The sequence below is a fragment of the Falco punctatus genome (assembly GCF_963210335.1).
Source record: "Falco punctatus genome assembly, chromosome: 12".
In the NCBI taxonomy this organism is placed as follows: domain Eukaryota; kingdom Metazoa; phylum Chordata; class Aves; order Falconiformes; family Falconidae; genus Falco; species Falco punctatus.
Genome location: NC_137592.1, coordinates 7,126,791 through 7,153,550, shown reverse-complemented (window position 1 = coordinate 7,153,550; position 26,760 = coordinate 7,126,791). Strand labels below are relative to the sequence as shown.

Below are 26,760 nucleotides of genomic sequence, written 5' to 3'. Positions count from 1 at the left end.
CAAAGTCAAGGGCTGTGAGAGATCTTGCTAAGCACTGGAAACGCTCTTTGAAGAAACAAGGCAGCCTTTTGGAAGCAAATTTACAGGGCAGCGTGACACAAAGGTGTAATATGGCTTTTGCAAAATGCTGAGGGGAAGAAAAGGAGCAAATAAATGTGTCCTTGGATCCCTGTAGCTTTATCATAGAGGCCAAGAAGTCCCTGAAACGGTATCTGCTCAGCACCCACTGGTAAGACACAGCAGGGCTCCTGTGTCAGATGCTGGGACCTGCGGGCTCTGTGCCCGGGCAGGTGGCAACAGGGATCAGAGCCTGATACAGCCTCGACACTGTCGTCATTTCGGTCAAGACAGGACCATGCTCAGGGCACACTGCAGAACTGAAGCCCCTGCAAGTCCCATGGTTATCCCTGGAGTTGGGGCAGTGATGTCCTGCAACCAGCATCCTGGGAGGATGCAAGCCGCAGGGCATCTTGTGCTCTGCATTGCAGGATTCGGCCCATCGCTGCCCTCGGAATTAGGAGTTGAAGGGAAGGAATCAGGTGTGTGAGGACAGGCCTGTGCAAATCAACAGGAAATATCCCCAGTTATAGATCTTTGTGTGTCTTTTGTTCATTGGACAATATACTGGCAGCAGCAATACCAGGCGTTCCAGAAATCACACCTCAGAAATACACAACAATGTTAAAACTACCTTGACGAGGTTGGGTATCTGTTTTCTTTGTCTCCTGGTGACTGATCCTGGTGCAGTGAAGGTTGTGCCTTCAAGCTTTCATCCCACGGTACACTTCCAGGAAGGGCAGAACTCTCTGTCTGGGAGACCCCCAGCTTGAGCCGGGGAGCTGGGAGCGCGGCAGGAGCACTCGCACGTGGGGACGGAGAGTGGGTGCTGTGGGGTGTATGGCAAATGGAGAGAGGGGCCGTGGGGGTGTACTGATGCGCTCTGCAGGGAGCGATCCCGAATTCCTTGGAGTCAAGAGGACTAGGAAGTGATGTGGATTATAGGAGCAGAGGGAAGAGCCCGCTCCAGTGGCCAGCAGACGTCTAAATACCTGTACAGGCTGCTGAAATGTGTACAGCCCTCAGTGAAATGCGGTTTTCTACATTTGCTATAAATTCATTACAAATGCTTTCGTGCTCAGGTTTTGATGGATAAGGAAAACAAAGACATCTTAAGTTTAGAGGAGATTTGAGGTGTAGTTACAAGAGTAACTGCTCTGGTACCAGAGATGTGGCCCTTAAACAGCATTTTGGAAAACGTCCAGGGACTACATGGGAGCAGCGTGGTGCTTGGGGTGGCACGGTCCTGCTCCACGCAGCACCCTTCAGCCCTCCTCCCTGTGCAACCGCTCGCAGCCCCCGAAAGGCTGCTGGCCGCCGAGACGAATAGCTGGCCAGGATGTTTGTCTGCAATATTTCGGGAATTCAGACCTGTCTTTTAAATTATTCCAGCAATACTTCATCTTCCGCTCCAACAGTTAGCGAAAAGGATCACAAGTTCAGTCGTACTTACGTAACGTGGCTGTGAATATCTGATGACTTATGGCCCTATTCCTGCTATTTTTATGGGGTTAAGAGCTTAGGGGAGAAAAATTGCTTAGCTTGGCGAGGTGTATTTCTTTCTGCAGAGGAAGGATGATGTTCTTCCAGGCCTGGCAGCATTCTTGTGAAAGCTATTTCTTCTCTGAAGAGTCTTTTATTACTATTACGGGCTTTTGTTCATAGGCTTACACTCTCATTAAGGGGCACTGATTTAAATGAGGGACTTTAATCAACAATTTTCATCATGATTTAAATGAGCTAGCAGGAAACACAGAATTTATTATTTAAATTAACCTTGTTCTTCATTTGTACTTTTTAATTACTTTCCTAACGAACAACCGATTCTTCCTCGTTGAAGCCTAGTGTGCTTTTTGCACTTATGATCAGGGTATGCTATTAACATATTTATTTAAGAATCTGTATGTTAAGTCTAACTTAGTTAACATTTTTCATTTTATGTGCCGAACTGCCGATGGGTGCCTCTACTACATTACTAATTTTAATGTTAATTTCTGTCAAGGTGCTCTGCAGAGCAGAATGAGGAACACACATTAGTTACTGTGCTCTAATCTAAATCACATGATAATCCTGAAATATGATGGATAGATGGGGTAAGGGGAAGAATACAGTTATCAAAACTTGTGTTGCATATGAAATGGACATTTTGAACATGGGAAATACTACCTCATGACAGCAAGCAGGGCTATTTCTAATCACCAAATCATTATAAAGACTCACACAGGGGAAAGTGCAATTGCCCATTCTCGCGTTGGTTTCAGTCCCTGATAGTTTTCTCAAATTGAGCTTTTGGGAAGAACATCTTTCTGTGCATCCCAAGGAGAAACAGGATTGTATATAATGGACTTAGAGTCTCAAGAACCTCCTGATCCAGCTGGTGCAGCAAATAGTTCAGTCACTGCAGTGGCTTGACTTCATCTAAAATTTGTAGGGGTTTATTTCTATTTATTATAATATTACAATGTAAGCCATAATGTTCAGTGCCATTGATTCAGTTTACACTTAAAATTATTGAATTTTAAACAAATAATGTAGATAAATAAATAAAAAAAATAACCCTATGCTTGGTTTTCTGGGAAAAGGACATTCTGCATCTTCATCCTCCTTTCATTTGCATCAAGTCCAGCCCAGCGCTATGATGAGCGGAGGGGCCACGATTCTGATTCATAGCATTGTGTGTAAGAATAAGCCAAAAGCAAAACAAACCTTTTTGGAAAACCTTTGGGCTATACATCTGCATATATACATCTATTTTTCATCTTGAAGGGATTAAATAGTCAAGTTCCTCCTTCAGGTAGTTCCATTGACCTTACTGGAGAACAACATCCCAGTCAGATACCTGGTTTCTTGTTGGCTTCAACCATCATGACAGTCTGGAGCTCTCTGGGATGAGATGGGTTTTCCCAGGACGGGGTTTTCCAACGCTGATGGATGTGCCCTTCAGCACGAGTCTCAGCTGATGCATGGTACTGAACCCCTCTGCCACCCCTTCTCCCAGCACCCCGCGGGATGCGGGGGGATTATCGCTACCTCTCCCCCTCGACGCCCTTGCAGGGGTGCGGTGCCTCTCTCCCAACGCTGCAGCTCGGCGCTTGTCAGCCCCTTCTGCCAACTCACCAAGGCAATTTCCTCCAAGTCACGTCTGAGCCTAAAGACAAAACGGCAAAGGCTTGATTGCTTTTCTTTCCCCTGCCGGAAGCCATATGCACCATGCCAAGATGTGACATGCAACACCTTGTGTTACAGACACGTGTCACTCATGCTGACACAGAGCGGGGGAACCTCCACCGCCTCGTCCCACGGTATTTCTAGCCTGATGCACCAGGGAAAGGCTTCAGCTTTGCTGTGAGGTCTAAGCCCAAGTTGTGGGTTTTTTTTCTTGAAGTTAAAGTTTTTGCCTGGCTTAGGGGGTTTGGTTTTGAGGGGGCTGAAAGTCCTTCAGTGGCTGCTGATTTCAAATGATGCTTCCGGCCACAAAACCCACCGCAAACCGATGGAAACCAGGAGCAACAGAACAACTTCAACAGCAGCACCCACTCAGGGTGGCCCGCACCAGCCTGCCTCTGAATTTCACATTTAGGGGATCAAAATTATGCTCCAGGGCTTCTGAAGAGCTTTATGCTGTATTTTTGACTGCATTTGGTTGTGCCCGGTCTCCTTCCTAGCAAGGAGAGTGCCCCTTCCCGTGGCAGTGCTGCCCACTGCCACTGTGTGCGGGTTTTGAGGCCGGAGCAGGCGCTTTGCTGTCCTGGCAAACACCCAGCACCGCGTGCTGCTGGGGCCAAAGGGAGCTCCACTCATCGTTCTGTCTCGCAGCAGCAGGAAGAGCAGTGGCTGAGTGGAGGGTAAAGAAAAGAAGGTAGAAGCAAACATTCTGGGCAATGAAAGGACACGTTTCTGATGGACTTTTTTTGTTGTCGTTGATGTAGGGGTTGTCATCCATGCAGAAGCCTGAGAGCTCAGGTGAGCAGGTGGGCACCGGGAAAGCTGCAGCCTTTGCACCACCCTCTGCCCATGCCAGCACGGCTGCCCCACGCAGCTCCAGTGCAGACCCTTATCTTCAAGCCACCCCCGTGGTATCCTCTCTGCTCCCGCCATAGGGGGCACGTTTTAATGCAAACGTGCATCAAAGAGACTAGAAAGTACCTTTAGGTTTTTTCTTCCCGGGGATCTTCTGCAGCAGGTGCCTCCGAGAAGCACTTTGTGCTGATGCTCGGTGTTCCCTGGTGGGTTTATGGTCACCCACGAGCACACACCATCGTCTCCCTCCTGATTTCGCACGTGGGAGGAGCAATACGGACCTTAATTAAAGGCAGTCTTAATCTTTCTGATGGAACATTCTGTAAAAATGCAGGCTCAGAGCAGCTTTTGGAGGCAGGCACAAACTGCGGGCAGTCAGACACCTGAATTACACTGCTCGCCTTAGCCGGGTTGTTCCCAGTGCCTGGCCACCGCTCGGGGAGGGCTTGTAGGTAACAAAGCCTGTTGGCACAGTTTGTATAAAACATATCTATATGTGTCTGTATATGTGTCCAAATGAGTGAGGTCCAAGTGCAGGAGGAAGTGCGTGGGTGGGTGACTGGGAGCATGGGTTGGTGTATGCATGGGTGGGTACGCAAGTTGGGGCATGCATGGGTGGGTGGGTGCATTGGTTGGTGTATACATGGGTGGGTGCATGCATGGGTGTGTGGGTCGGTGCATGCACAGGCAGTTGCATTGGTGGTCGAATGGCTGGGTGGGTTGGTGGGCTGGTGCACGCATGGGCGGGTGGGCGCAGGGGCGCATTGTGGCATGGCTGGACGGGCGGGTGCACGCACGGCCGGGCGCACAAGTTGGTGCGTCGGTGCACCGGCTGCTGCAGGCTCGGCGCGGGCTGGCGGGCGCGCGGCGCCGCGGCGGCCGTTGAGGGCCGGGGCGCAGCTGCTGCTCCTCGCGCCGGAGCGGGCCCGCGCAGCCCGCGCCACCGCGGCAGGCACGCGCCGGGCGGGGCGGGGCGGGCGCTGCTGGCGGCCCAGCCCGCGCGGGGGCGGAGCCGTGCCCCGCCCTGGCTCGGCGCGCGGGCGGCGGCACCTGCGGGCCGCGCCGTGAGGGGCCGTGCGGGGCGGCCGGCGCGGAGGGGAGCGGGGCCGCGGCCCGGATGTAGCCGGCGCGGGAACATGGCGCTGGGGGCGGCGTGACGGCGGCGGCCGAGGTAGGGGCGGCGGAGCGGGGCGCGGGGGGCGCGGCAGCGGCGCGGAGCGGCGGGAAGGCTCGACCTTGCGGGGCCGCGGGCGGGCGCGGCGCTCCCGGGGGCTCAGGTGCCGCCCGCCCGTGCTGGCGGCCGGTGCCCGGCGTGGCGGGGCCGGAGCTGGCCGGCAGCGGCCGGGAGACAAAGGCGGGGGCCGGGCATCCCCCCGCCACCTGTGCCGGGCGGGCAGAGCCGCTGCGGGAGGCTGGCGCCGGGGGAGCCGGCGGTTCCCGGGCTCCTCGCCGGCAGGTCTTCCGAGGGGGCGGCGTGGGCTGCTTTCCTTTAAATACCTTGCTGGGGGTGCCTACAACAATGGCTTTTTTTTTTTTTTAAAGGCATTTTGATGTTTTGTCGGGTTTTTTTCCACGAGAAGTTGCTCCCAACTTTCAGGGAATATCGTGTGCTCTGAGGGCTTCGCCCAGCAAGCAGGTGCCCAGCGGGTTGTACAGCCGCTGCTGGCAACGCTCATGCATGTGCCTGTACACCTCTGCTCGTGCTGCTTTTTTTTTTTTTTTTTACATCTCAAGGGTCAGAAATGCCTGCGGTCGACTCCCTTCTTTTGGCGTTCATTAGCCTCGGATCTTCGTGGCTAAAGAAAAGGATCCGCACAGTGACTGCCGCGCTCGGGTAGCACTCGAGCCTCACAGCAGAGCTGAGGGTTTTCTTCTTGGTATCGATCAGACCCTGAGATTTCTTACCAGCCCGCCAGCAGCGTGCAGGCAGCCTTTCTTCCTCTTTGTTACACGCCAACCCTCTGTTAATGTAAAGAAACAATGGAAATATTTTTTCTTCCCAAACGTTCCGTGTTAGACCAAATAGGTTGTCGTTGCCGTTTGGAATAGAATTCCCACAAACTCCAGAAGGGCCAGCACTGAGACCACCCTGCTGGCAGCCTTTCCCTTCATTTTACATTTTTTTTTTTTAGATGCTTTAGCATTTGCAAAATGAATGTAGAGAGTTGGCACCTGTGTTTAGAGAGATCTCTGTGGTTCGTGCTGCCTAGACAGCATTTAGGGGATCATCGCTCCTAATTTATTGCTTCTGTTGTACCGTGAAACTTTAAATAACGCTGCTTAGAACTGAAGTAGGGAGCCGCGCTCCCTTGCCTTGCGCAAAAGCCGCTGTTGATGGCTGTGAGCATCACTGCTGCTGGTGGGGATGGACCTCTTGTTGCGTGGAGGATGCGTCTGGAAGTGTTGGGGAATTTCTCTGGCTGTCTGCTCAGGATGGTGTTTCTGATGCTGAAGGTGGGTTTAGTGCTGCTTGTGGGGCTCCTTGGCCATCTGCCCCCCCACCGGGAGCGAGGTTAAGCAGAAGCGCTAGAAGCTTTTCTGTTCCAGTTTGAGGTTTGCAAAATGGCCCTTTGCGTAGCTCCTTTCTTTGTGCCGAAGTGTTGCTGTTTGTGCTGCCTGGCAATTGCTAACGAATTGATCACCTCATGATGAGCAGCTGCTCTCCCTGTTTGCAGGTGTGGATGAGGGACCTGGGCAGTGTGGGGCAGGGCACTGGTTTTGGAGCTGCTGCTGGGCTGGGTAAAGCCTTGGGAGTTACTCAGTGCAGTTTGCTTTCCTGGCTGTTTCTGTCATTTAGTTATGTTTTTTCAGTTACAGCTTGTTTCACGTTGATGGAAGGTCTTTGTTCAGTGTGGATTTCTTTCTTCTGTGCCATCAAATGTATTAGTTGGAGATAAACTGAATAAAACAATGATTTGAACTGAGATGAAGACTTGCTGTTATGTTGGGAGTACTGAAGCTAAACTTCCTTCTTTCTCCTACTTAAAACACTTCTCCAGATGGTTTTGATCCAGGTGAAACTGCACTTTCTAGTAGAGATTAATTTTCATCAGACGATTTTTAGACCCATCTGCCATAGTCCTGCCTCCCCTTTGTGCAGAAGCTTTTTAGCCTTATTCTAAGAAAGTGAGTCTTTACTGGTCACTGCGTGCATGTGTGTCATTCAGCTGTAGTGACTGTTAAACCGTACTTAGCAGAGGGCTTCAGAGGAGTCCTGTCTGTGCAGAGAAGCGATGGCATGTATAGGAGACTGTGGCAGTCCGGTTGTGGAGAAGCCTGTTGTAAGCCATCAGCAAATCCCCTTGGCAACCCCCTGCAGACCTAGACCTAATAAATCCCATTGCTCATTCGATTCCCTTGTTACTTTGGCACCCGTGTTTGCTTCCCCGTGGCTTTTATTTCCCTCCCCCCGGATGTCTTCATCAATCATGAATACTCACAGTAGGTGAATGTGTGGATTTCAGTGAAATCTCAGCGTCCCGGTGGCTGATTCTAAAATGGAAATGTGTAGCAAGCAAAGTTCTTGCTAAACATTTTATGTCCCAATTATTATTTGCCAAAGGAATTTATTTTGGCAACTACTACCTCAAAAACTAATATTTTGAAAGTAAAATGCTTTGCAAGAAATTTGCTTGTTAGTGTCAACACCTGCTGTCAATCAGAACAAATGCCCCCCATGGTGCTAGTTAACAACAGTTAGGAGTTTTGCCTTACCTCATTGGCATCACCTGTGACCCCAGATTTGCTACTGAAATACAGGAGGCAAACTGTTCTGTTTGACATCAGTTGGGGCACATAATTGGGGTTTAAAGCTGAGTTCAAGGAGGATGCCAGCTCACGTGGCTGAAGCCCAAGAAGTGGCACTGGCACAGACCTGTCAGGGGTACTATGCTGTTCCAGGAAGGTGTAGAAAAAAGAAGAAAACCAGAGCTGAAGAGTGCCTGCATCTCTGCTCTTCCTTTCGGATCACGCTCACATTTGACACTTAAATCCAATTACTCCTTTGAAGCTGCTCCAATTAAGAATCTAAAGTGTTTGGCATCTACTTGTTCGAATACATAAATTCACTCCGGTTTTACCGGTTTACTTTACAAAAGCTACAAACAGAAGCCTGCCACTTGGCATGTGTTGAAACTGCTAACAGGTGTTTGTGGGTACCAGCAGTTGAAGAGTTTCTGAAATATGCATAAAGCTGACACACACACACACCACCACCACCACCCCCACCACCACCCCCCCCCCAACCTCTTGCTTAAATACCTCTTGGGGTTATCCTGTTCCTGGTGTTCGCATCTCTGAATTGTGATGCTGTTTGGCCGTCCTGGAGGTGTTTCTGGGTCTGTCTCTGCTTTGCTTCTCGCTGAAGGGAGTGGAGTTGGTCCGTGGGGTCTGCTGCCGGGTTTGGCCAGGCTTCCTCAGGTTTTGGTGAACCCTCTGCCATGAAGGTGGGATGGTCGGTGACTGCAGGCAGGTAAAACCAGAAACACCATGGTGGAAACTTCATGTGGTTGATGTCCCTCACACCTGGAGGGCAAATGCTTCAGACCATCTTTCAACTATACTTTTTTTCCCCATTGATTCTAACCTATTAAACATTTCCATATGGTCTTACTGCTCCCAATAGCACTTTGAAGCATGAATGGTGTTTTATACAACTATTTGCTCAGAAAATGGGTGACACAACCAATAGAGCCTCAGTTCTTACGGTGTCCTCCTTTGTAGCTTCTCGGGTGTCTGACAAGGGTTTGTCTCTCTCTCAGTAGGAACTTCATAGGGTATCTTCCTTCTTTCTAGACACCAAGCTTGATATTTTTAAGACTTCCGCCATTAAATTCAGCTTTGGCTGGCGATGAGGTGTGTCAGAGTGCTGCCTGATGCGCAGCACAACTGCGTTGGCTTCATTATCAAAGGAAAAAAGCTGAAAACTGGAATGTTTCAAAAATGTTAATGGCTGTGCACAAAACCCAGTTAGTTATGAGGCCATTTAAAAGGTAACCAACCCCCCTTAGAGCAAACTTCACTGCACTCTAATGATATTTAATGTTCAGGTAACTCTAATTAAGCCTTTAATCACTTAGGCCACAGGGACTCACTGGGGACTTGCTCTAAGTGCTGGTGTTCCAGCCTGTCTGTCACCAAGCCCAGCAGGGCTCGGTATTGCATTTGGAGGGCTGTCCCCACAACCAAGAAAACAAAATATTTTCTATCAAAATAAATGTTTAGCCTTTTTTCTTTTTTCTTTTTTTTTCCTTCTTTTTTCTTTTTTCCCCTCCTGTTTTCTTCTTTTTTTTCCCCTCCTGTTTTCTTCTTTTTTTTCCCCTCCTGTTTTCTTCTTTTTTTTTCCCCTCCTGTTTTCTTCTTTTTTTTTCCCCTCCTGTTTTCTTCTTTTTTTTTTCCCCTCCTGTTTTCTTCTTTTTTTTTTCCCCTCCTGTTTTCTTCTTTTTTTTTTCCCCTCCTGTTTTCTTCTTTTTTTTTTCCCCTCCTGTTTTCTTCTTTTTTTTTTCCCCTCCTGTTTTCTTCTTTTTTTTTTCCCCTCCTGTTTTCTTCTTTTTTTTTTCCCCTCCTGTTTTCTTCTTTTTTTTTTCCCCTCCTGTTTTCTTCTTTTTTTTTTCCCCTCCTGTTTTCTTCTTTTTTTTTTCCCCTCCTGTTTTCTTCTTTTTTTTTTCCCCTCCTGTTTTCTTCTTTTTTTTTTTCTCCTTCTACCGTGGAGAGAAACAACTCGAGGGCAGGGCTCTGGCTGGGCTTTGGGGCTAAGACCTGTTGCGGCAGTTGGCTTTTGTGTGGTTTAGCCATGCCTCTTAGAAGCAGCCGTCTTGCAGTCCTGGCACAAAATGTCGGCTTTAAGCCAAGTTTTGTGCCTTAAAGGTTCTAGGATTATCCCTTTCCGAGTAGTGCCTGTGAGTGCAGTGACACGAGAAGTGCGTGCTGCTGTTGTGTCGTGCAGAGCCAGCCACGACATATGAAGTCAGCTATTTTGCATCTTTTCCAACTAATTTTTTTTTTCTGGGCTGTGTATGAGTGCTATCACTTTTGGAAGGTGCATCTGGTGGAAGTACAAAGATATAATTACATTTCAGAGCAGACAGCTTGAGTATCTTTTAAAACCAAACCAGCAAAACAAAAACGTGTACATCAAGGTTAGCGTTTCTTCTTTTACAGGCTGGGCTGCTGTTTCCTATTTCTGACCTTTCTTATCCCCTAAGCACAGCTGTTATTAAAACACGAGCTGCATATACCAATTAATACTTTTATCTTAAAAACCACCAAAATTTGGGTTCTAGTAGGGCTGGAGGCTGTAAGGACATGTAGTAAGATGTGTTTTCACCCTAGGGAGCTTATGGCGAAAGGTGCATCCATCCTGTTTGTGCGTATGCCGTGTGCCAGTGCGAAGCTGGCTAAAGTGTGTGGGAGAGGAGTGGCTTGACTTGCTCTGGGGCACGCCGTGATGGAGAGCAAAAGTGAAATCCCAGCTGCCATCATTTTTCTTCTGGGCTATCCTGACTTTGCTCTGTGTGCTAGTTCTGCAGTTAAGAGTTTGCCGCTAGCGAACAGCTCTGCCTGCAGCAGGACATGCTGCTCCGGTGTCTCAGGGGTGGGAGTTTTGATTTTGCTGAACAAAGATGCTATTCCAAAAATAGGTTTAAGGCAAAGAACTTGGATGCCAAAAATAGCAATAGAGATTTTATTTTTTTCTGTGTTTTATATTTTTGGTCCCTGCTGGAGGCAGCTGAGAAAGTGAAGAGATGCTGCAGCTATAGGTAAGGGAATAGTGGAAGTAGACATACAGTCACCTCTGGTGGAGGAAACCCACATGTGTCAGATCTGACCATAGAAATACATAATAATTCAAAATAACAATATAAATAAAAATGTACAATGTCACTTAAGTCCCTCCCTTAGCAAAAGTTTAGTCGTTTTCCTAGCAGTTACGGTACTCCAGAAAGGGAGGCATGGAGAGAGCCCTGGTGACAAAGGAGAGAACCAAAGAAATGCCAGCACACAAAAACCGGAACGAATAAATGCCACAAGGAGGATCCTGGTGATAGCCCCTCTAAACCTTTTATTGCAACGTGCTCTGCTGTGTGTGAATAATTCACTCTTCCCGAACTGGTGGCAGTTAACGTCTGCGCAGCAGCTTTCCCCTCTGCCTTCAGAAAGGTTCTTTAGGTGATAATTGTTAAAATGTAAGATTTCTTTTCTGGGTGTCTCCGTAGAAACTTTTGTATCGTTAAGTTAAACTCCAGCTTTCCCATTTCCCAAGTTAGACACATGCATAGAGGGCACAGCTCGTTACTTGCACTGCAGCTATTTAAGGCACTGGTCTGAACATGGGGCTGGAAATCAGGCGGCACAGTGTCTCTAATCCGGGCTCTGCTGCTCACTGAGCCATCTCCAAGAAGTTATTTAACCTCTGTGTGCCACTGCTTCCCTCTGGGTAACAGGAGGGATTATGATAATTGCTTCTGAAAAGCACTTTCAGGTGTTTAGTTTTATTTTTTCTCCCTGAAGGTACAGAACTATCTGGTCCTGAGCTGAAGAGGCTTGATGTGTCCCAGGAGGCTTTTGGTGCTTTACAGGATTATGAAAACAACGTTTAATGCCTCATTGGGCTGTTTGGGCCACATAAATAAATACATTTAGAAGATTTTTCATTAATCTTCTACACACTAATCACAGAAGAACCCTTAAGATACAACTGAAGGACGTAGAAATGAGGTACGGTTCAAAAGGATTCCTACTGAACTCTTCATGAAATGTAAGAAAGATGTCAGAATAGTTGGGAAAAAAAATGTTTAAGCAAATTGTGCCTTTGCAACAGAAACCTGGGTTTAAATCTCTTAAACTTGTCTCTGCCTTGAATGTGAAGACACCAAAGGCAACGCATTTGCTGCATTTCTCCTAGGCTTTGGAGGATATTTGGTTTTGTATTTTGTAGAAAGGGGTGATTTTCTAGGCTGAAGAGGTAAGGCTTTCCTGAGAGCAAGATGAGCACAAAGTAAATGTGCCCTGAGCTGTGCCTCTATCCCAGATTTTGAAGCATGCAGGAAAGAATAATCTACATTAAGTTGTGTCTCTGTTGCTCGTGCTGAACTCCTTTTCCAAACAGTAAAACTTCTTTGTATTTGCTTTGTGTCACGGGGAAAGAATAGTCAAAGGGTGAGCTGCAGCTGGGGCTGAAGTGTTAACGGAAGAGTTGCTTGTGGAGCGTGGTGCTGTTAGTGGGGTGGCTGGTAGGGAGGCATCATCTGCACCGTAGGGTGTGCCAGCAAGGTTTGGGGAAGCAATGTTGCGGGGATTTTATGCTGGGAACATAAAGTTTAGTGTTACTGGAAAGTGGTCCAGTGGCAAGGTGATGGCTGCAATCGAAGCCATCAGCTGCTCTAGGAAATCTCTGGGTGTTCCCATGTTTTATGCAGGAGCTTGAAGTGATGCAGTCTAAAGCCAGGGAATATATTGCATCTTCCCAGCATGAAAGATATAGGCCCCATAAGCATGTGTTGAGAGAGGCCTGGCTGCCAAAATAGTTTAATGTTGCTATGATGGTTGCAGGTGGTGATTGCCTTTTAAGTTCTTGCTGTCTGTTCTGACATTTTTAGGACAGTAAATGAAGGATGAGAAGTAGAAAAGCAAACAAATTAGAAAAATTCTGTGTGTGGATGTCTGTAACCACACTTGTGTGGCTCAGTGGAAAGAGCCCAGTCCCACTGCAAGTCAGGGAGGGCTTGGCAATGAATAAAAGTAGTTATTGCCAGTAGCTCTTGTGCCAAAATTGGGTATTGATGACAGGCCTCAGCTTAAAGCAGATGGCATAATATGTACCCTAAAGACTGCTCAGGGGAAACACGTGCAAGACCACGTGTCTGGTATGCCATGGGGAATTTATTCCTATGGGTGAGACAGAAGAAACCTTCACTTGAATAAGGTGAGAGTCAAGTCCTTGTCCTGGGAAGCAAGAGAAATGCTTTACGGAGGCAAGGCTTTTATTGTGGACACAAGAGTGTCCCTCCTTTTTCATTGTATTGGAGATAAAATACCAAAATTACCAAAAATGCCACATCTATCCCACATCTGTGCTTTCTCTACACAGCCTCTTTAAGGACCAGCTCTTGGCTCTGTCAGGATTCACGGGGAGGGGAAGTAGGGATTTTTCAAGTATTTGAGAAATACAAGGCTTGAGGTAAATAATTTAAACACTGATTCAGAGCTTTACCAGCTGAACAGTGACTTACAATCACTTAACAGACTAAAGGTAAATGGATTTTTCCCCTCTTTTGGGGGAGAGGAGGATGGACTATGCCACCAGCCAGCAGGGCTGCTTCCTTCTGAGAGAAAGGTTTGCTATAATGAGCTCAAGTTAAAGCCAGGGCTGCTGCTTGGGCGATCCCGTCTGAATTTGGACGTGACCAGTGCAACAGACGCCTGGGACTCTGTCTAGCATGAGAAACCCAGTCCCTCTGTTGCTCACACTTATAATAAAACTTCTGCTTAAACAAGTGTTTTGACTTTTGCCTCAGCATCTGGTAGGACTTGGTCCCCACAGTATTTTGTTGCTGCATTTTCTTTGTGCAACAGCCTGATGTTGCTACTTGTGAGGGACCTTTAACTGAGGGTTAAAGGGCTTCTGGGTGTTCTCATTCCATTGCTTTTGCCATTTTAATTCCAAGACAGTGTCTCTTCCTGTTTACTTTGCTCTTTGGTATCTTTCACTGATGTAACAGCATCTTGCTATTTCTTTTTGGTTTCCACCTCTTGTGTAAGAAAGAAAAACAGTCAACTGTCCTGATTTAGCTAGTAATTAAACTGCAACTTTTTTTTTATGGACTTAATGGGAAAATTGATGATAATTGCTAAGTAATGCTTTTTAAGGGCTTTTTTTTAAATGTGTGAAAGTCTGTCAAGCTGTCAGTCAAGACAAAGGTTGGATAATGCACCATTCCCCTGACAAGTTCCATCTATTATATTAGATATCTGCTTCACTCTGTAAATTTGAGCTACTGAAAATTTGCCCTTTAATGTTTACTTTTGCCGTCCTTTTTCTGTATTACTTAAGTAGTATTGGTATACCTGTACAGCATAGTCAAAGAGATGTAATAATCTTTGAAGAAGGTAACTTTAAGGTGCGATTAGCTGTAATATCATGGTAGTGTTTAACACTTTCCCAGTCTCTCGCTCTGCCGCTCTGTGGTGTTCCTGCCTGCCCTTGCTGCAGCCAGTAACCAGCCTTAGGTCAGGCTCTAAAATGTGCAGAGTCTGGCGTTATGATGAGTGTGTTAAAGCCAGGCAAGTGTGAAACTGAGTTACGTGAACATTTGTGGTCCTTATGGGCCATTTCTCAAGACTTTTGCCTATAATACAGGTCACTTAATTTTCTCTTTATTTCCTTTTAAAGTAAGTTTGGAGAGCAAATTGGAGCATTTCTTGCAATCCCCTGATTCCAGACACACGGGATTTTCAGAACTGTTAAAACAGTGAGATTTATAATAAAAGCAGGTACTGGGCCATGCTGAGTAGTGTCTCTCCGCAGTACTGGCTGCTTTTTTCATAGTTCTGGATTTAAAGAACCGTGAAACAGGATTTAACTCCAGTCCAGGCGCTGTGGGCATTGCATGTAAAGCACCACAATTGCACAAAACTGGTGCAAAGCAGAGCAGGGTTCCTTCCCAGGCCATTCCCCCACCTCCAACTGTATTTGCAGGTTGAAAACCATTGCCTTCCATACCATCAAGAAGATCTGGAGTTAGCATGTCTGTAGCAGGATCTGCTGCTCAGGCTGGGCACAGGATGGAAAACCACTGCGGCAGTGTTCCCGTCCTGCTGGGAGAGGAAATACCAGTGCCAGCACTGTGAAAGGACCAAGTGTAGTATTGATTTTGATGTAAATAACACTAAAAATTGCCATGATGACACAGCAAAGCATTGCAATCATCACAGCAAATGATGAGAAAAGTAAGACTGTAGTAATAACAATCTCCCTTGGCCCACAGATAAATCAACGCTTAGCCCTTGATCTGCCATTGCTCACTAGCCCGGAACATAAATCCAAGGGTTTATGATTAAGCTTAATGGGTCACAAAATCTGGGCTATTTTGGAGGTAGTTGCAGAGATTTGCAGCCCAGGCAGAGAGCGGGCTCTAAGCTGCCGGGTCTTGTGTAACTGGGTAAATAGCATGCTTCAAATAATACTATAAAGCTATCAAATGTAATAACTAATGCGGTCAGGCAAGTGTTCGGGGAGGGGAGTTGTCTTGATGAAGCTGAGCTTGCTGAGAATGATCGTAAGAGGCCCCAGTTTAGAAAGACCTTTTAATAACAAAGTTAAGTCCCTTTTGCTTTACTAGGAGTCAGGTATGTGTGTCCAGTCTGGTTCACGCATAGTGCTTTTATTTTTTGCACAGCAATACTTTCTTCACCATCGGCCCAAGAGAGCAAGTAGCAAAACCCAGAAACACAGAAGCAACTGACAACTCACTCACTTTGTCACTGCAGTTTAAATATTTATGGCAGCACTTCACAGTGTGCTAGTAAATGCATGATAGCGTATTATGTAATAGTAATAAAATTTTAGAAGTAGGAGACTTCACTAGTAAATCTTTGCTAGTAAATCTTTGCTACCATCCACAGCGGGGCCATGTAAAGGCCATGCCTCTTTTTTCCCAGTTATTCTGTGTGAAATGGGAATTAGCTGATTACTGGCATTTGCAATCACATATTTTTTAATGCTCTGCATTTCTAATGCAGGCAAGACTTTGGTTCAAGTCACATTCCTGTAGAAGTTGATGGCTCGGAATTTGCGAGTGAGCAGCACGTCTGTGGTGTGTGCAGGGGGGTGGGTGGGGAGCCTGGGAGGAGGGGATTTGGACTGTGAGTCTTTCCAGTTAATTAACTGTTTAAAGTAGCTTTTTTTAAAAAAAAGTTGTAGAGTGCTGATTACTATTTGTACTGAACTGCTCCAGCGAAAGGGATTCTCAGGAAGTTACGTGCAAAGTCAGTTGTGCCTAGACTGGGGAAATCTGAGTGGCACTGACGTTTGGGATGGGTAGCATAGCTTCTGGGAGTACTTGCTGCGAAATGCTGACGATGAAAACAGAAAGCTAATGCAGAGTTGACTTTGGGGCAGGTAAAAAAGTAGACTATGAATGGAGGAGCCTGTCGAGGAGTCCTTATATGCTTGATGGCTGCCATGGCCCCTGCTGCTGCGAGTTGGTCGTCATGCCATGGCAGGACAGGGCAGAGCTCTCCCCTGACCTGGACAACCAGTAGTGATCGGTGCTGCCCATGGCTAACACTGGCCAAGAGAGTTCTGTGGCTTGGTCAACAGGGGAATATGCAGGTTTTCCAATTGTGTGGTCCTGGATTTCAGTCCAGGGACTAACCAGGTCATCAGTTCCTTGAGTTTAGCATAAATAGTCAAATTGGATTAAATTGGACTTCTGCACTTAAACAGAGGTGCGTACATCAGCACCTCGATCAAGGAGAGATTCCTCCAGAGTACTTCTGCACCCCTTAAAGGCAGACCTTGAGAACCTGTGGTCAGTTATATTTCAAAAATTGCAGAAAAAAAACTTGGAGTTCAAGAAAAAGTAAGTTAAAGATGATCTGTACTTGGCAGAAGGGTGCTATTATCTGTCATGATGGCTTCCCTAGTAGTACTGTATGTGCTCGGGAAGGCACATTGGGGATCTGTGCCAATGAAATCCAGCCTTGGAAGCACACTGTGTGAATGGATGAGAAAAGAAGCCACTGGCAGGAACGATGTGCCAAAGCGTAGCAGGCTCTGTGGGTGGGTGGGATGCAGGTCAAAGTGCAGGGGTTAAGGGACGTACAGGATTTTGGTAGATTCTTTGCACAGTCACAGAGAGATTAAAAGCACAGCAGGCACGAGATTATTTATCTGATGTACAGACATGCTTGTTTACAAAACCCACAATTGCTCAATGATAAAGGCTATTATCTTGGTCTTTACCAAAGACATCGTAAGGATGGCAAGTGGGAAAGTGAGACCTGCCAAAATCAAGAAGTAACAGTAGAAGTTGCTGACTTTTAATTTTGAGCCTTTGCATATACAGGCAGCTCTAATTATGTATGCTGTTTCATACACAAGGTTGAGCACGGTGCAGCAGTTGTTTTTTCATTTATTATCTCTCAGTACCCACTGGTGGGAACTTCCAGCTCCTTGACTGAGTGATACAGGAGTCTTGAGACCCACAGAGCAGCGTGGCTTCTTACAGCATGAGACGTACAGCCAGGTGGGCTCCTGGGTCTGTCAGCTCCCACAGTTCAGTCTTTCCCTAATTCCGCATTTCTGGAGGCTGTGCTGGAAGATCTGGTGATGCTTTAGTTGATTTGGTGCAGTGTGAAAAGCAGAAGCTGTAGTGGGGCTTGTTGCTTTTCTGGGGATGCCTGGTGCATTACCTTGCTTTATTGATCCAGGTGCCTCTGCCCAGTAAAGCTTCAGTCTTGGTACAGTAATTCTGCAAATGCCTTTCTTCTATTTCAAAGCTCAGGAGGCCACTGGACTCCCACGTTTTGTGCTGATGTGGGATTGGGGCCTAAAAACTCCCTTGTACTTTTGGGAAAGGTGGTGGGATGGGTGTACCTTGGTTTTGAGTTTGATCTATGGGATGAGTGTTGTTGCAGGGTGTGGCTGGGTCTGAGTTTGCTTTTATAATGTAACTGGCAGTTCCAAATTCCCCCAACTTTGCTCTCTCCTCCTTACATTTCTCTTTTCTGAGAAAGCATTGACTGTTTCTGAATTTTGCTGCTTTATATAGGCTCCTTTTCCTCCCCCTCTCACCACTTGCTGCCTCTTCTCCTCCGCTCCAGTTACTAAAATCTCCTTTCCCCGATGCGTCATCTTTGTCAGCAGCGCGCTCATCATCCGCAGGCTGAAAGCAGAGCAGAGCACGCTCGAGGAAGAAGAAACGACCCTGAATCCCCCTTAAGTTTTAGTGGCTGGAAGTTGTTTGTTGATCAAAGGCGGCACGCAGGTGTATCTTCTGCTCTTTCCTTCCTCCATCCTTTATCTGGCAGGGCTCTCTCCCCACTCCCAGCTGGCAGGGCTCACCCCACGGGCTCTGCAGGGGCTCCGTGTTGAAATGAGAGTGGCTTTGCATTTTCAGATAAAAGGCATCACCGAGTACCCTGGTCTATAAATACCAACTGCAAAATTCTTGCTGTGAGGGTGGTAGGTGCCTTCAGGAATATGGGAAGCCCTTTGCTAGAGAGAAAAGAAATAGAAGAGCAAGGAATTTTGGAAAGAGAGGTAAAACGGAGAGGAAGAATGCCTGGCCCAGTCAGCTGGTGAGAAATAGTCATTTTGATTGCCACAGTAGCAAAATCATGATTTTCAGGAGTATTATGAATAGCAGTTCCGTGTAGAAGTTTGCAGGTGGGGGTTCACCTGATTCCATTTTTCCCCTTGGAGGTTTTCAGGCTGTGGCCGGACAAAGCCCCAAGCAATCTGCTGCAGATGGCAGGCGTGACGGCACGGCATTGGTTGGTGTCTGGAGAGAGGGTAAAAACAAACAAAAAAATTTGGGACAAGGCCAAACAGAACTATTAGGAGTGACATGGCAAATTTGTTTTAATGTAATCTGGGCTTAATCACTGGTGTTGACTCTGCTGAAGGTTTCCAGGTCCAGCAAGGGGGTTGATCTTGGTAAATGTATTTATTTTTCTGCTTTTCGTTTCCTGTGGATGTTCATACTGGTGTAGCTTAAAAACATGTAGCAAGGAAGAAACAAAAGAAGGGGGACAAATTAATTGACTGCTGCCAGATTAATTATTCCATGGTATTTCAACTTGTATTTTTAAACTTACAACTTTGGGAATGTTCAAGATTATCTTTGCAATGACTGTCTTTCCATCAATTTAAAGTCATTCAGCTTTACAAGAAGCAATTATGCTCCACACTAACAAATGAAAAGACATGGCAACATCAGAAAAACTGATTATTCAAGCAATCTAGCAATCTTTCTTATATAAAATAGCTAACTAATCTCTCAGCTTCAGTCCTTGAATGCTATTCCAAATATCATCCTGAAAGACAACTTCATTCTTGGTATACTGGCAGCCTGCTTCTCATCCCTGATTGCGTGCTCTGTTTTTGCACTAATGGTTTTGGGGTTAAGAAATTATTTTGACTTTTATCTCTTAGCTCTTTTTGCACTCACTGCTGTTTCTATCTTCTTCTTCTGTGACCAGTGAAAGCAAGACTCAGGGAACTGGGGTTTGTGTCCTGTTTGGAAAAATAAGGAAATTTCTGGACTTGCTGCTCTGACCATCATCCTTGACACCATCAAGTCTGAGGTTCTGGAGGAATCGGAATGTTTATGGGCTCTGTTGCCAGAGGCGGGGGGTGGTGTGGTGGTGGTGTGTGTGTGAGTACATTTGCAGGTGTCTTGGTTTGTTGGCATGGAGGTGCTTAATGTATCCTGGTCCCAAAACTGAGAAAGGAGATGAGGGAATTTGCTAAAATATAGGAAGTTTCTTAAAAAAATAAACAAACAAAGCCAAAACTCGAAACAAAACCAAACAAACAAAACCTCTGAAAAAAACCCCAAGCATGACAACAACACCAATTCTCAGTTTAAATTTTCATTGTTTTGCAAGTCACTAACTAGTACAGCGTTACACTTGAAATCTTATGAGCAAAAGGAAATGCATCTTATTTGCAAAGCTAAGAGTGTATGGTTAGTATAATTGAAATCTTAACTCTAATTAAATGGTTATTATTAGTCCAGCTCTACTTATTACAGAAAAATCCCACTACAGAAGAAGTTTCATCAGTAAGTTAAATGGTGCTAAACACGTATTCCCTAACCTGTGTGCACCTTTCTCTGCTCACCCTTCGCCTGCTCCCTGGGAAAAAGTGGGGTGGTACAGGGGTAAATTTTTTTTGGCTTTCTTTTTTTCTTCATTCTTGGCTTCCCTGCAGGTGCGAGTGGCTTTCTGTACTGTACATCAAAGTCTGCCCAGAAATTGAGATGTGACCAGAAGAAGCAGAGGTTCAATTCAAATTCAACCAAACAGACCAATTTTGCAGGTGGAAATTGCTGTCTTGTAGGGGCTTTTAGCTCCATTTAGCCATACCAACCCTTCTGTAAATTCCAAGTACCTCTTCTCTGAGAAAATATTTCTGCTTCTACTTCTGACTGCTCTTAATATTAAAAACAACACCAACAAAAAAGCAGTGAATCATTAGTGTCCTGTGCTGCCTTCAGGAGGAGCACAGTGCTGCTGGTGGCATTTATTCTTTCTTGCTGGGGGAAGCTGGAGGTGGAGGTTGGTGGTTTCTTCCACTGGGCTCTAGGACCGACTTCGGATAATAAATCTATTTCTGTTTGCTAGCATGCTTTTTACATGCTTTTTCTTAGATTTGGCATTCTTGGCATTCTGTATCCATACTTACTGTGTGTAGAGCATCTTAAGCATATCAGGTACTTGTTCCTTATTCTCCCTGCTACCATTAAAACTAATTTTATTGAGGTCTGCATTTATTTGGCTGTTAGTGAGATATTTATGGGGTTTATGCAGTGTTCCCTGTGAGGTGTCCAGTACCATCCTGTGCCGCCTCTCCTAGCTTCCCATGCCCGCACCCCTCTGTGTGGCATCCTGTGCCCCTGCTTGGAAGTCTGCTGCTGTATCACACCGTGTCACTATTCCTCTGCACCACCTGATCGCACGGGGATCATCAATATTTCATTCTCTGTAGAATACCTGCCTGTTACTAACTCTCTGTACAAGCATTACAGTTGTGTACAAAGATAAGCCTCCAGGTCGATAGAAAAATTGCTGGTTCAGCTAAACAAGCTGCAGCAAAGCCCCAGGCAGGTGCAGCCAGAGCCTGGCCCTCAGCAGAGTTGGTGCTTCAACGCGTACCAGCTCATCAGGTTATTTGTTGGTTTTGTTCCCCCTCTCTGTCCCATAACAGTTCATGACTTTGTATTTTCATCTTAATTATTGCAGAAAATTAGGTTGATGTTTATAGGGAACTTATGAAAAAGGCTTTTAAGATATTTTTTCCTGATGTTCAAGTTAATGGAGAGACTCTTGCTGTGCCTGCGAAGTGAAGGTTGCTGTCTCTGCCCTGTCAGTTGCTTTGTGTTTCCCAGCGCTGAATTTACACTGACATCTTAAAAGTATTTTTCTCTGAGAAGCAGTCACTTCTGATGTCAGAAGGTTCAGTCTCTACAGCCACAAGCCATCACGGTGATTGCCCAATCAACATGGAACTAATTGGGATTTTCCATTCTTTCTGCCTGTGAAGGAACAGCAGAAGAGCCAAAGGATCAGATCACAGCCACTGCTCAGGCAGCCGTGCTGACATCTCTGCCATGCTGCCTGGAATTGGGCATGGCGTTGAACTCACTGGGGTTGTGCTGATACCATTAGCTCACTTTCCTCTGTAGCTTTGAGATTTCTTTGACATCCAGCACTGTCCCTGCTCTGTATTCCTTTATAATCAGCACCGTATCGTTAAACTTTTCCCTAGAAAGTTGTGCAGTACCTGTTTATCTGTAGCCTGTTGTAGCAGTAAGCTGCTTTTCAAAATTCCTGATCATAATTTGGATTTTGGGTGATTTACCATTTGTCTAAAAATATGCTTCTATTTGACCTTTGTCTGCTTTACTGTTTTTATATACCCCTTCAGTGGGATTTGTAAGGGACTGTTTATCTCTCTTTACAAACATTACCAAATTCAGACCTCTTCTGAAATAAGAAAATTTTATGGCATTCGCTCCTAGAGGAAACATTACCCTGAAATGTGCTTTTCAGTGTTCCTTCGTTCCTGCTCTTAACACTTCCCTGTGATCATTTGAATTTTCCGAACCAGAAGCTTGGCTCTGGTTTGCTTCAGGGATGCTGCCTTGCCTCAGCAAGTCTTGACCTGCTTCAGGAGTGTGCTCGGGTCCTCTTTGCTCTGAATCACTTCCAGAACTCTTTGCTTATCCATATTTTGAGCATTTCAGAGGATTTTACTGTGGTGCTTCAGCCAGAAACACAGAAAACAGCCCAAATCGCACATCAGCCCTAAATTCTGCCTGCAGGCTCCTCTCCCTCCTTATGCTGTTGATACCTGGGTGGACTGCAGTGACAAATGCAGCATTTCCCAAGTGTGATGTATCCTGAAGGATGCAGAAGATTGTCCTAGTTTAAGGTGGTGGTTTTCTGAGCCTCATTTGTTCAGGATATGTTAAAGGAAATTCATAATTCTAGATAAAATTAAGGGGGAGGAGGGAGTGGTTACACATTTTGTAATGTAAACATTTTAAACGGATGCAGCCTGCTGGGAAGCATTGCATTAAATTGCATGACTTCGTAAAAGAAAAGAACATCCGTTTTACTCAAGTCCACAGTATGAAAGATTAGGAGTTAAGAGACGTTTTTCACCCACTTTGAAAGTAAATGTATTTTAAATTTAATTCTTCAGTGCAGCTGTTGCTTTCTGTCTCTGGAAAGCCTTTCTCATGCTTTGAGTGATGTAAAGATGTGGGCTGGGTGCTAATCCAGTTTAAGATGCCAAACTTCCTTTCTGCTCATGGGAGCTTTTCCCGCCACTAACTTCTAGATAAATGTAGGGCTGTCTTCTAACACACCACTGGTTTAGGGAGATCTGTTGGCGATTCATAATCTCAGAATTACTTGTGCAGTGAAAAGTATGAATGTGAAGATTTCATATTGTTTTAAGATATATCAATGCAAGAATGCATGGAATTGGGCTGGTTGCTTTTTCTCCTCTCTTATAAATATCTAGTAGTGCCTACATTTAAAAAAAACAACAAAAAAAACCCACCAACAAACAGAAACCCTGAAACAAACTAGGACCTGTGGAAGAGGCTTATGGCACTGATGGTGCTGCTGGAGCATCCTGGGGGCCAGGAGCCGTGGCAAGATGCTCCTGTTAGCTGCTTGTCACGGATGGGTATTTGTTGGAGTTACTGCTTTAGCTACCACTTATTTGGGGCCGGAAAATCATCCTGCAAAAGAGATTAATCTGAAGGTGCTGCTGAGTTAAGTATGGCCAAATTCTGGGGAGTCTGGCATTTCCTGAGTTTTGTTAACCATGCATTGACCACAGGAGGAATTGCCCGGGGCGTGCAACACCAAGTATCAGCACTGGGAGAGTTTAGATGGAATAGCTGCAGGATTTTGCTGTCTCATTGCCCCTGTTGTCCTGATCCGATCTGCCCCAGGGATTTCCCTCTCACAGTTCTTGCTGCTCTTCTTTGAGGAAGATGTCTTTTTGAGGAAAGCCCTTGGTAGAACCTCCTCCTTTCCTAGTCCTCTTTCCTCATGAGAGCATATTTTGCAGATTGAGCTTGCTGATCTTGAGCTCATTAATGCTGTCGTACCATTCTGAATACATCAGCTGTGCCCATAATAGGCAGTCTGAAGCCATCCTCTATTCTCTAGAAGTTATCTTCCTTTTTTAAACTATTATTATTTTCATACAGCCAGCACTGCAGTTTGAGCGCTTTTCCAATAGTAGCTTGTATTTTGTGACTTATTAAGGTTTATCCAAGTCATAGATTCCCAGCGGATATTCTGAGCTTGTTTCTTATTTAAAAACATCATCTAAATTCAAATCAGGAATTACACAGCTCTGCAAATGACATTCACCCCTCTGCAGAAGGACCAGCATTAATCCTATGCACTGCAGCAATGGTATTTCAGGCCTTGTTTGGGGGCTTTAGTGGGGCTTAAACGAGCCTTAGGCAAAGCACAGACCGCTGCAATAGTTAGGTGGGACTAACACTGCCTACTTTGTGCACAGGGTTTGAACATATGTCAGAGGGGCTGTATTAGGACGTGGGTTCCTGTTATAGCCAGGGGAGAAGACAAGGTGCTCCACAAAACCTTCCTGCATCACTTGGTACTGGAGTTAGTAGCTGCAGACAAAATCTTTGTGTGATGCTATTTCTGCAGCCCTACTGCTGGAATCCCTGCCTTTGCTGGGAGAAGGATCAGGTCCCTGTTTCACAGCTCCAAGGGAACTGACATGGTGCTGGCAGAAACGGGAGGGTATTTAGGTTGGGTCTTTCAGTTTTGTACTGAAACTCAGTTTAAGTTGATCTGGTTCCTGTAGGGCTTTCTGGAAACCCCTTCTACAATATATTAAGTTGTGGGGGGTTTTTTGCCTCCTTGTTGGTTGTCATCAGCAGTATGTTTTGCTTGTGTTGCTTAGAGTTCCCACAAAACCTGTTGGCGCTGAGCACAGTTGAGTGGGTTGGAGAGCATCTATCCATCCCTGCCATTCCTCTGTAGGGTAGAGTGTGCCCTTGGCATAGACATTGTGAAGTAGAAGAGGGGCTCAGTAGAAGAGGAAGTTGATATACTTGCTTCTCCAACATCCCGCTGCTCAGAAAAATATAAACCCAAACCAGATGTGTCATTAAATCATTTTGGATCATTGCAAACACAGCAGGAGTTCAGTACCAGCATCCATAGCTTCAAGCCACCTACGCAAAGTGCTCTGTATCTCTGTCATAAAATTTGGATGAACTATACTGGGTAACCTGTTTTAGTGTTACCTGATAGCCACCTACCTTTTAAAGTTGAGATTTACTGGGGAGAGACGGAAATGCATTTCACTGCATTGTGAGAGCTCGCCAGAAGACTGATGTGATTTCTTGGTCCTTGCAAAGCTCCTGCCCAACGTGGGCAAATTTCTCCCTTTATTGCAGAGACCAGGCAAAGGAAGCTGTCTAGTATCTGAGATTAAAGTATGTGATTATTTCATCACTGCTTAGTTAGTGATAACGAGCAAGTGTTTTGCAAAATGAGCTCTTAAAATGAAACTCTAAACACAGATCTGGGTGCCGCACTGCTGAAGTAGTGTGCAAGGTCTAGCCCTGCTGTTCTCAAGAAAGGCTCAGCGGCTCGGTGGTCGATCACGGCCAGGTGTTGGTGGCAAACCTGCTGGCCAAATTACCAAGCAACATGTGTACCAACGTCGGGGGAGGATGTAGTTCCAAGGTTTTCTTAACTGTTTCTCGTGTGTCACTGAGCTTTTCCAGTATGGATACTGTTCCCTTTAATTGTTGGACTTCTGAGAACGGCTAGACAGAAGAGCAGCCAAACAATCTTGTTTTCCTTTGTTAGCTATTTTTATTTTACCTGGATCGTTACATATCAAAGATCACTGCTATCACTTGAAATAAACATGTTTAAACATTAATAAGTAGTGTAAGAGATGCTCTTTTTGATGCTGTGTGGGGAAAACATTGACTGATTCTTGGAGAAGAAAAAAGGTAGCGCAAATGTTTTTTACCTCGTGTGTTTTCATATCCCTCAATAATAACTTTGTGAGTGGGAAAGCAAAGAAGGGAAATTGCTGCAATCAACTGCCCATAACATTGCCTTGACAAAAGCCCAACTGAGCCAACAAAACGTGAGCTGATTGCCAACAGCAGCAAAGAAAAGTCTGCAAGGCTGCACCTGGGTCTGCCTCGTGTCTGCCCAAAGGTACGTCGAAGGCTGCCGGGAGTCTGGGGACACTGAAGGAATGCCCTGGACAACGGCGGTGGTTAGCACTATGTTAGGACAATTAAGGGCACATACTTCTTCGTCTATTACAGTTTCAACTATGTTGAAACCCTCGGAATCAGAACCTAACAATGCTATTCAACATAACAATTTGCAACTCATCCAAATTTCTTAGAAACTGACTTTTGAAAGGAAGACATTCCATTTTTATTTGTCTGAGCAGGTCACAGTACGTATCATGCTGCTCCCTATTCATGTGAGATGCTGCGTTTGTCACTTCACGTAGATTCAGAAAGTCAGTCCAGACGGGACTGTTGAATCATCTTTGTCCTTGGTCCAGCGTTTTGTGAGCTGCTAAGCTTTCACCAGATCATCTCAGCACGGAGCACGCTGCGTCTGACTTCACTTCCCTGTGCAGGAAGATGTCCAGGCTTCACATGGCATCTCCAAGAAATTAAATGGTTGCTGCTCTATTTGATAGCCTGTTCAAGAGTTTAATGAGTCATAGTATAAAAATACTTCCCTAGTTGGCTCTTCCTTGCCTTGAGCTTCCAGCTAGTGATTACTTTTACTCCTTATTGCAGAGATAACAAAGCCCTTTTTTTGCACTGTGTTTTCTTTTGTGAAGGGGGTTTTATGCTATAATCAAGTTACCTCTCAGTCTTCTTTAGACAAGCTGAACAGATTGAGCTCCACGTTTCTCATTACAAGACCTTTTTCTCACATCCAGTAATTTTTACGGCTATCTCCTGTGTCCTTTCCAGTTTTTCAACATCATCTTGCCAAGGTTGACCCCAAAGCTGTTCCAGGATCAGTTTCATCAACTGCAATGTATGGTGTGTGTGTGAAATTGCCTCCCGGCTTGCACGCGTTGCATTTCCATTCTACGTGGCTATGGGTTAATTGGAATATCCCGTGACGTGGGGAAGGTATTCTCTGGTCTCCTGAAAATTTTTACAGAGGCATTTTGTTACCAGCTGCTGCAGCCAGTTCTGTAGGTACCTCTGCAGTCCTTGTGGTGCCCAATAGTTTTCTCTTTTCATTGGTATTAGGAGTTTTACAGTGCAGAGCTGTTTCTGGAGAAGGATGAGTTACTAATTTAACAAACGCAGGTATTCCCAATGCTTTCTTATTTGCTGGTTTTCTGGTTTGGCAGCTAAACTAAAGTTCAGTTAAGTGTCTCTAACCTTACTG

The 26,760-nt window shown here is 45.7% G+C and overlaps 1 protein-coding gene across 5 annotated transcripts in view; it reads left to right on the top strand.

Annotated features, from left to right (window-relative positions):
- Positions 1-4,913: 4,913 nt before the first annotated feature.
- PAK5 (p21 (RAC1) activated kinase 5) overlaps positions 4,914-26,760 on the top strand; it is a 97,128-nt gene continuing 75,281 nt past the window's right edge. For 3 of the 5 annotated variants that reach the window (XM_080407732.1, XM_080407731.1, XM_080407730.1), the window contains exon 1: positions 4,914-5,248. Coding sequence is in view for 1 of the 5 variants with exons in the window: in XM_080407729.1 (XP_080263855.1) it covers positions 11,789-11,793 (5 nt within the window). In the remaining 4 variants the exon portion in view is untranslated. Of the gene's footprint in view, positions 5,249-6,500; positions 6,532-11,586; positions 11,794-26,760 lie in introns of those variants that run through there. The other 2 variants (XM_080407729.1, XM_080407733.1) reach the window with 2 other exon arrangements.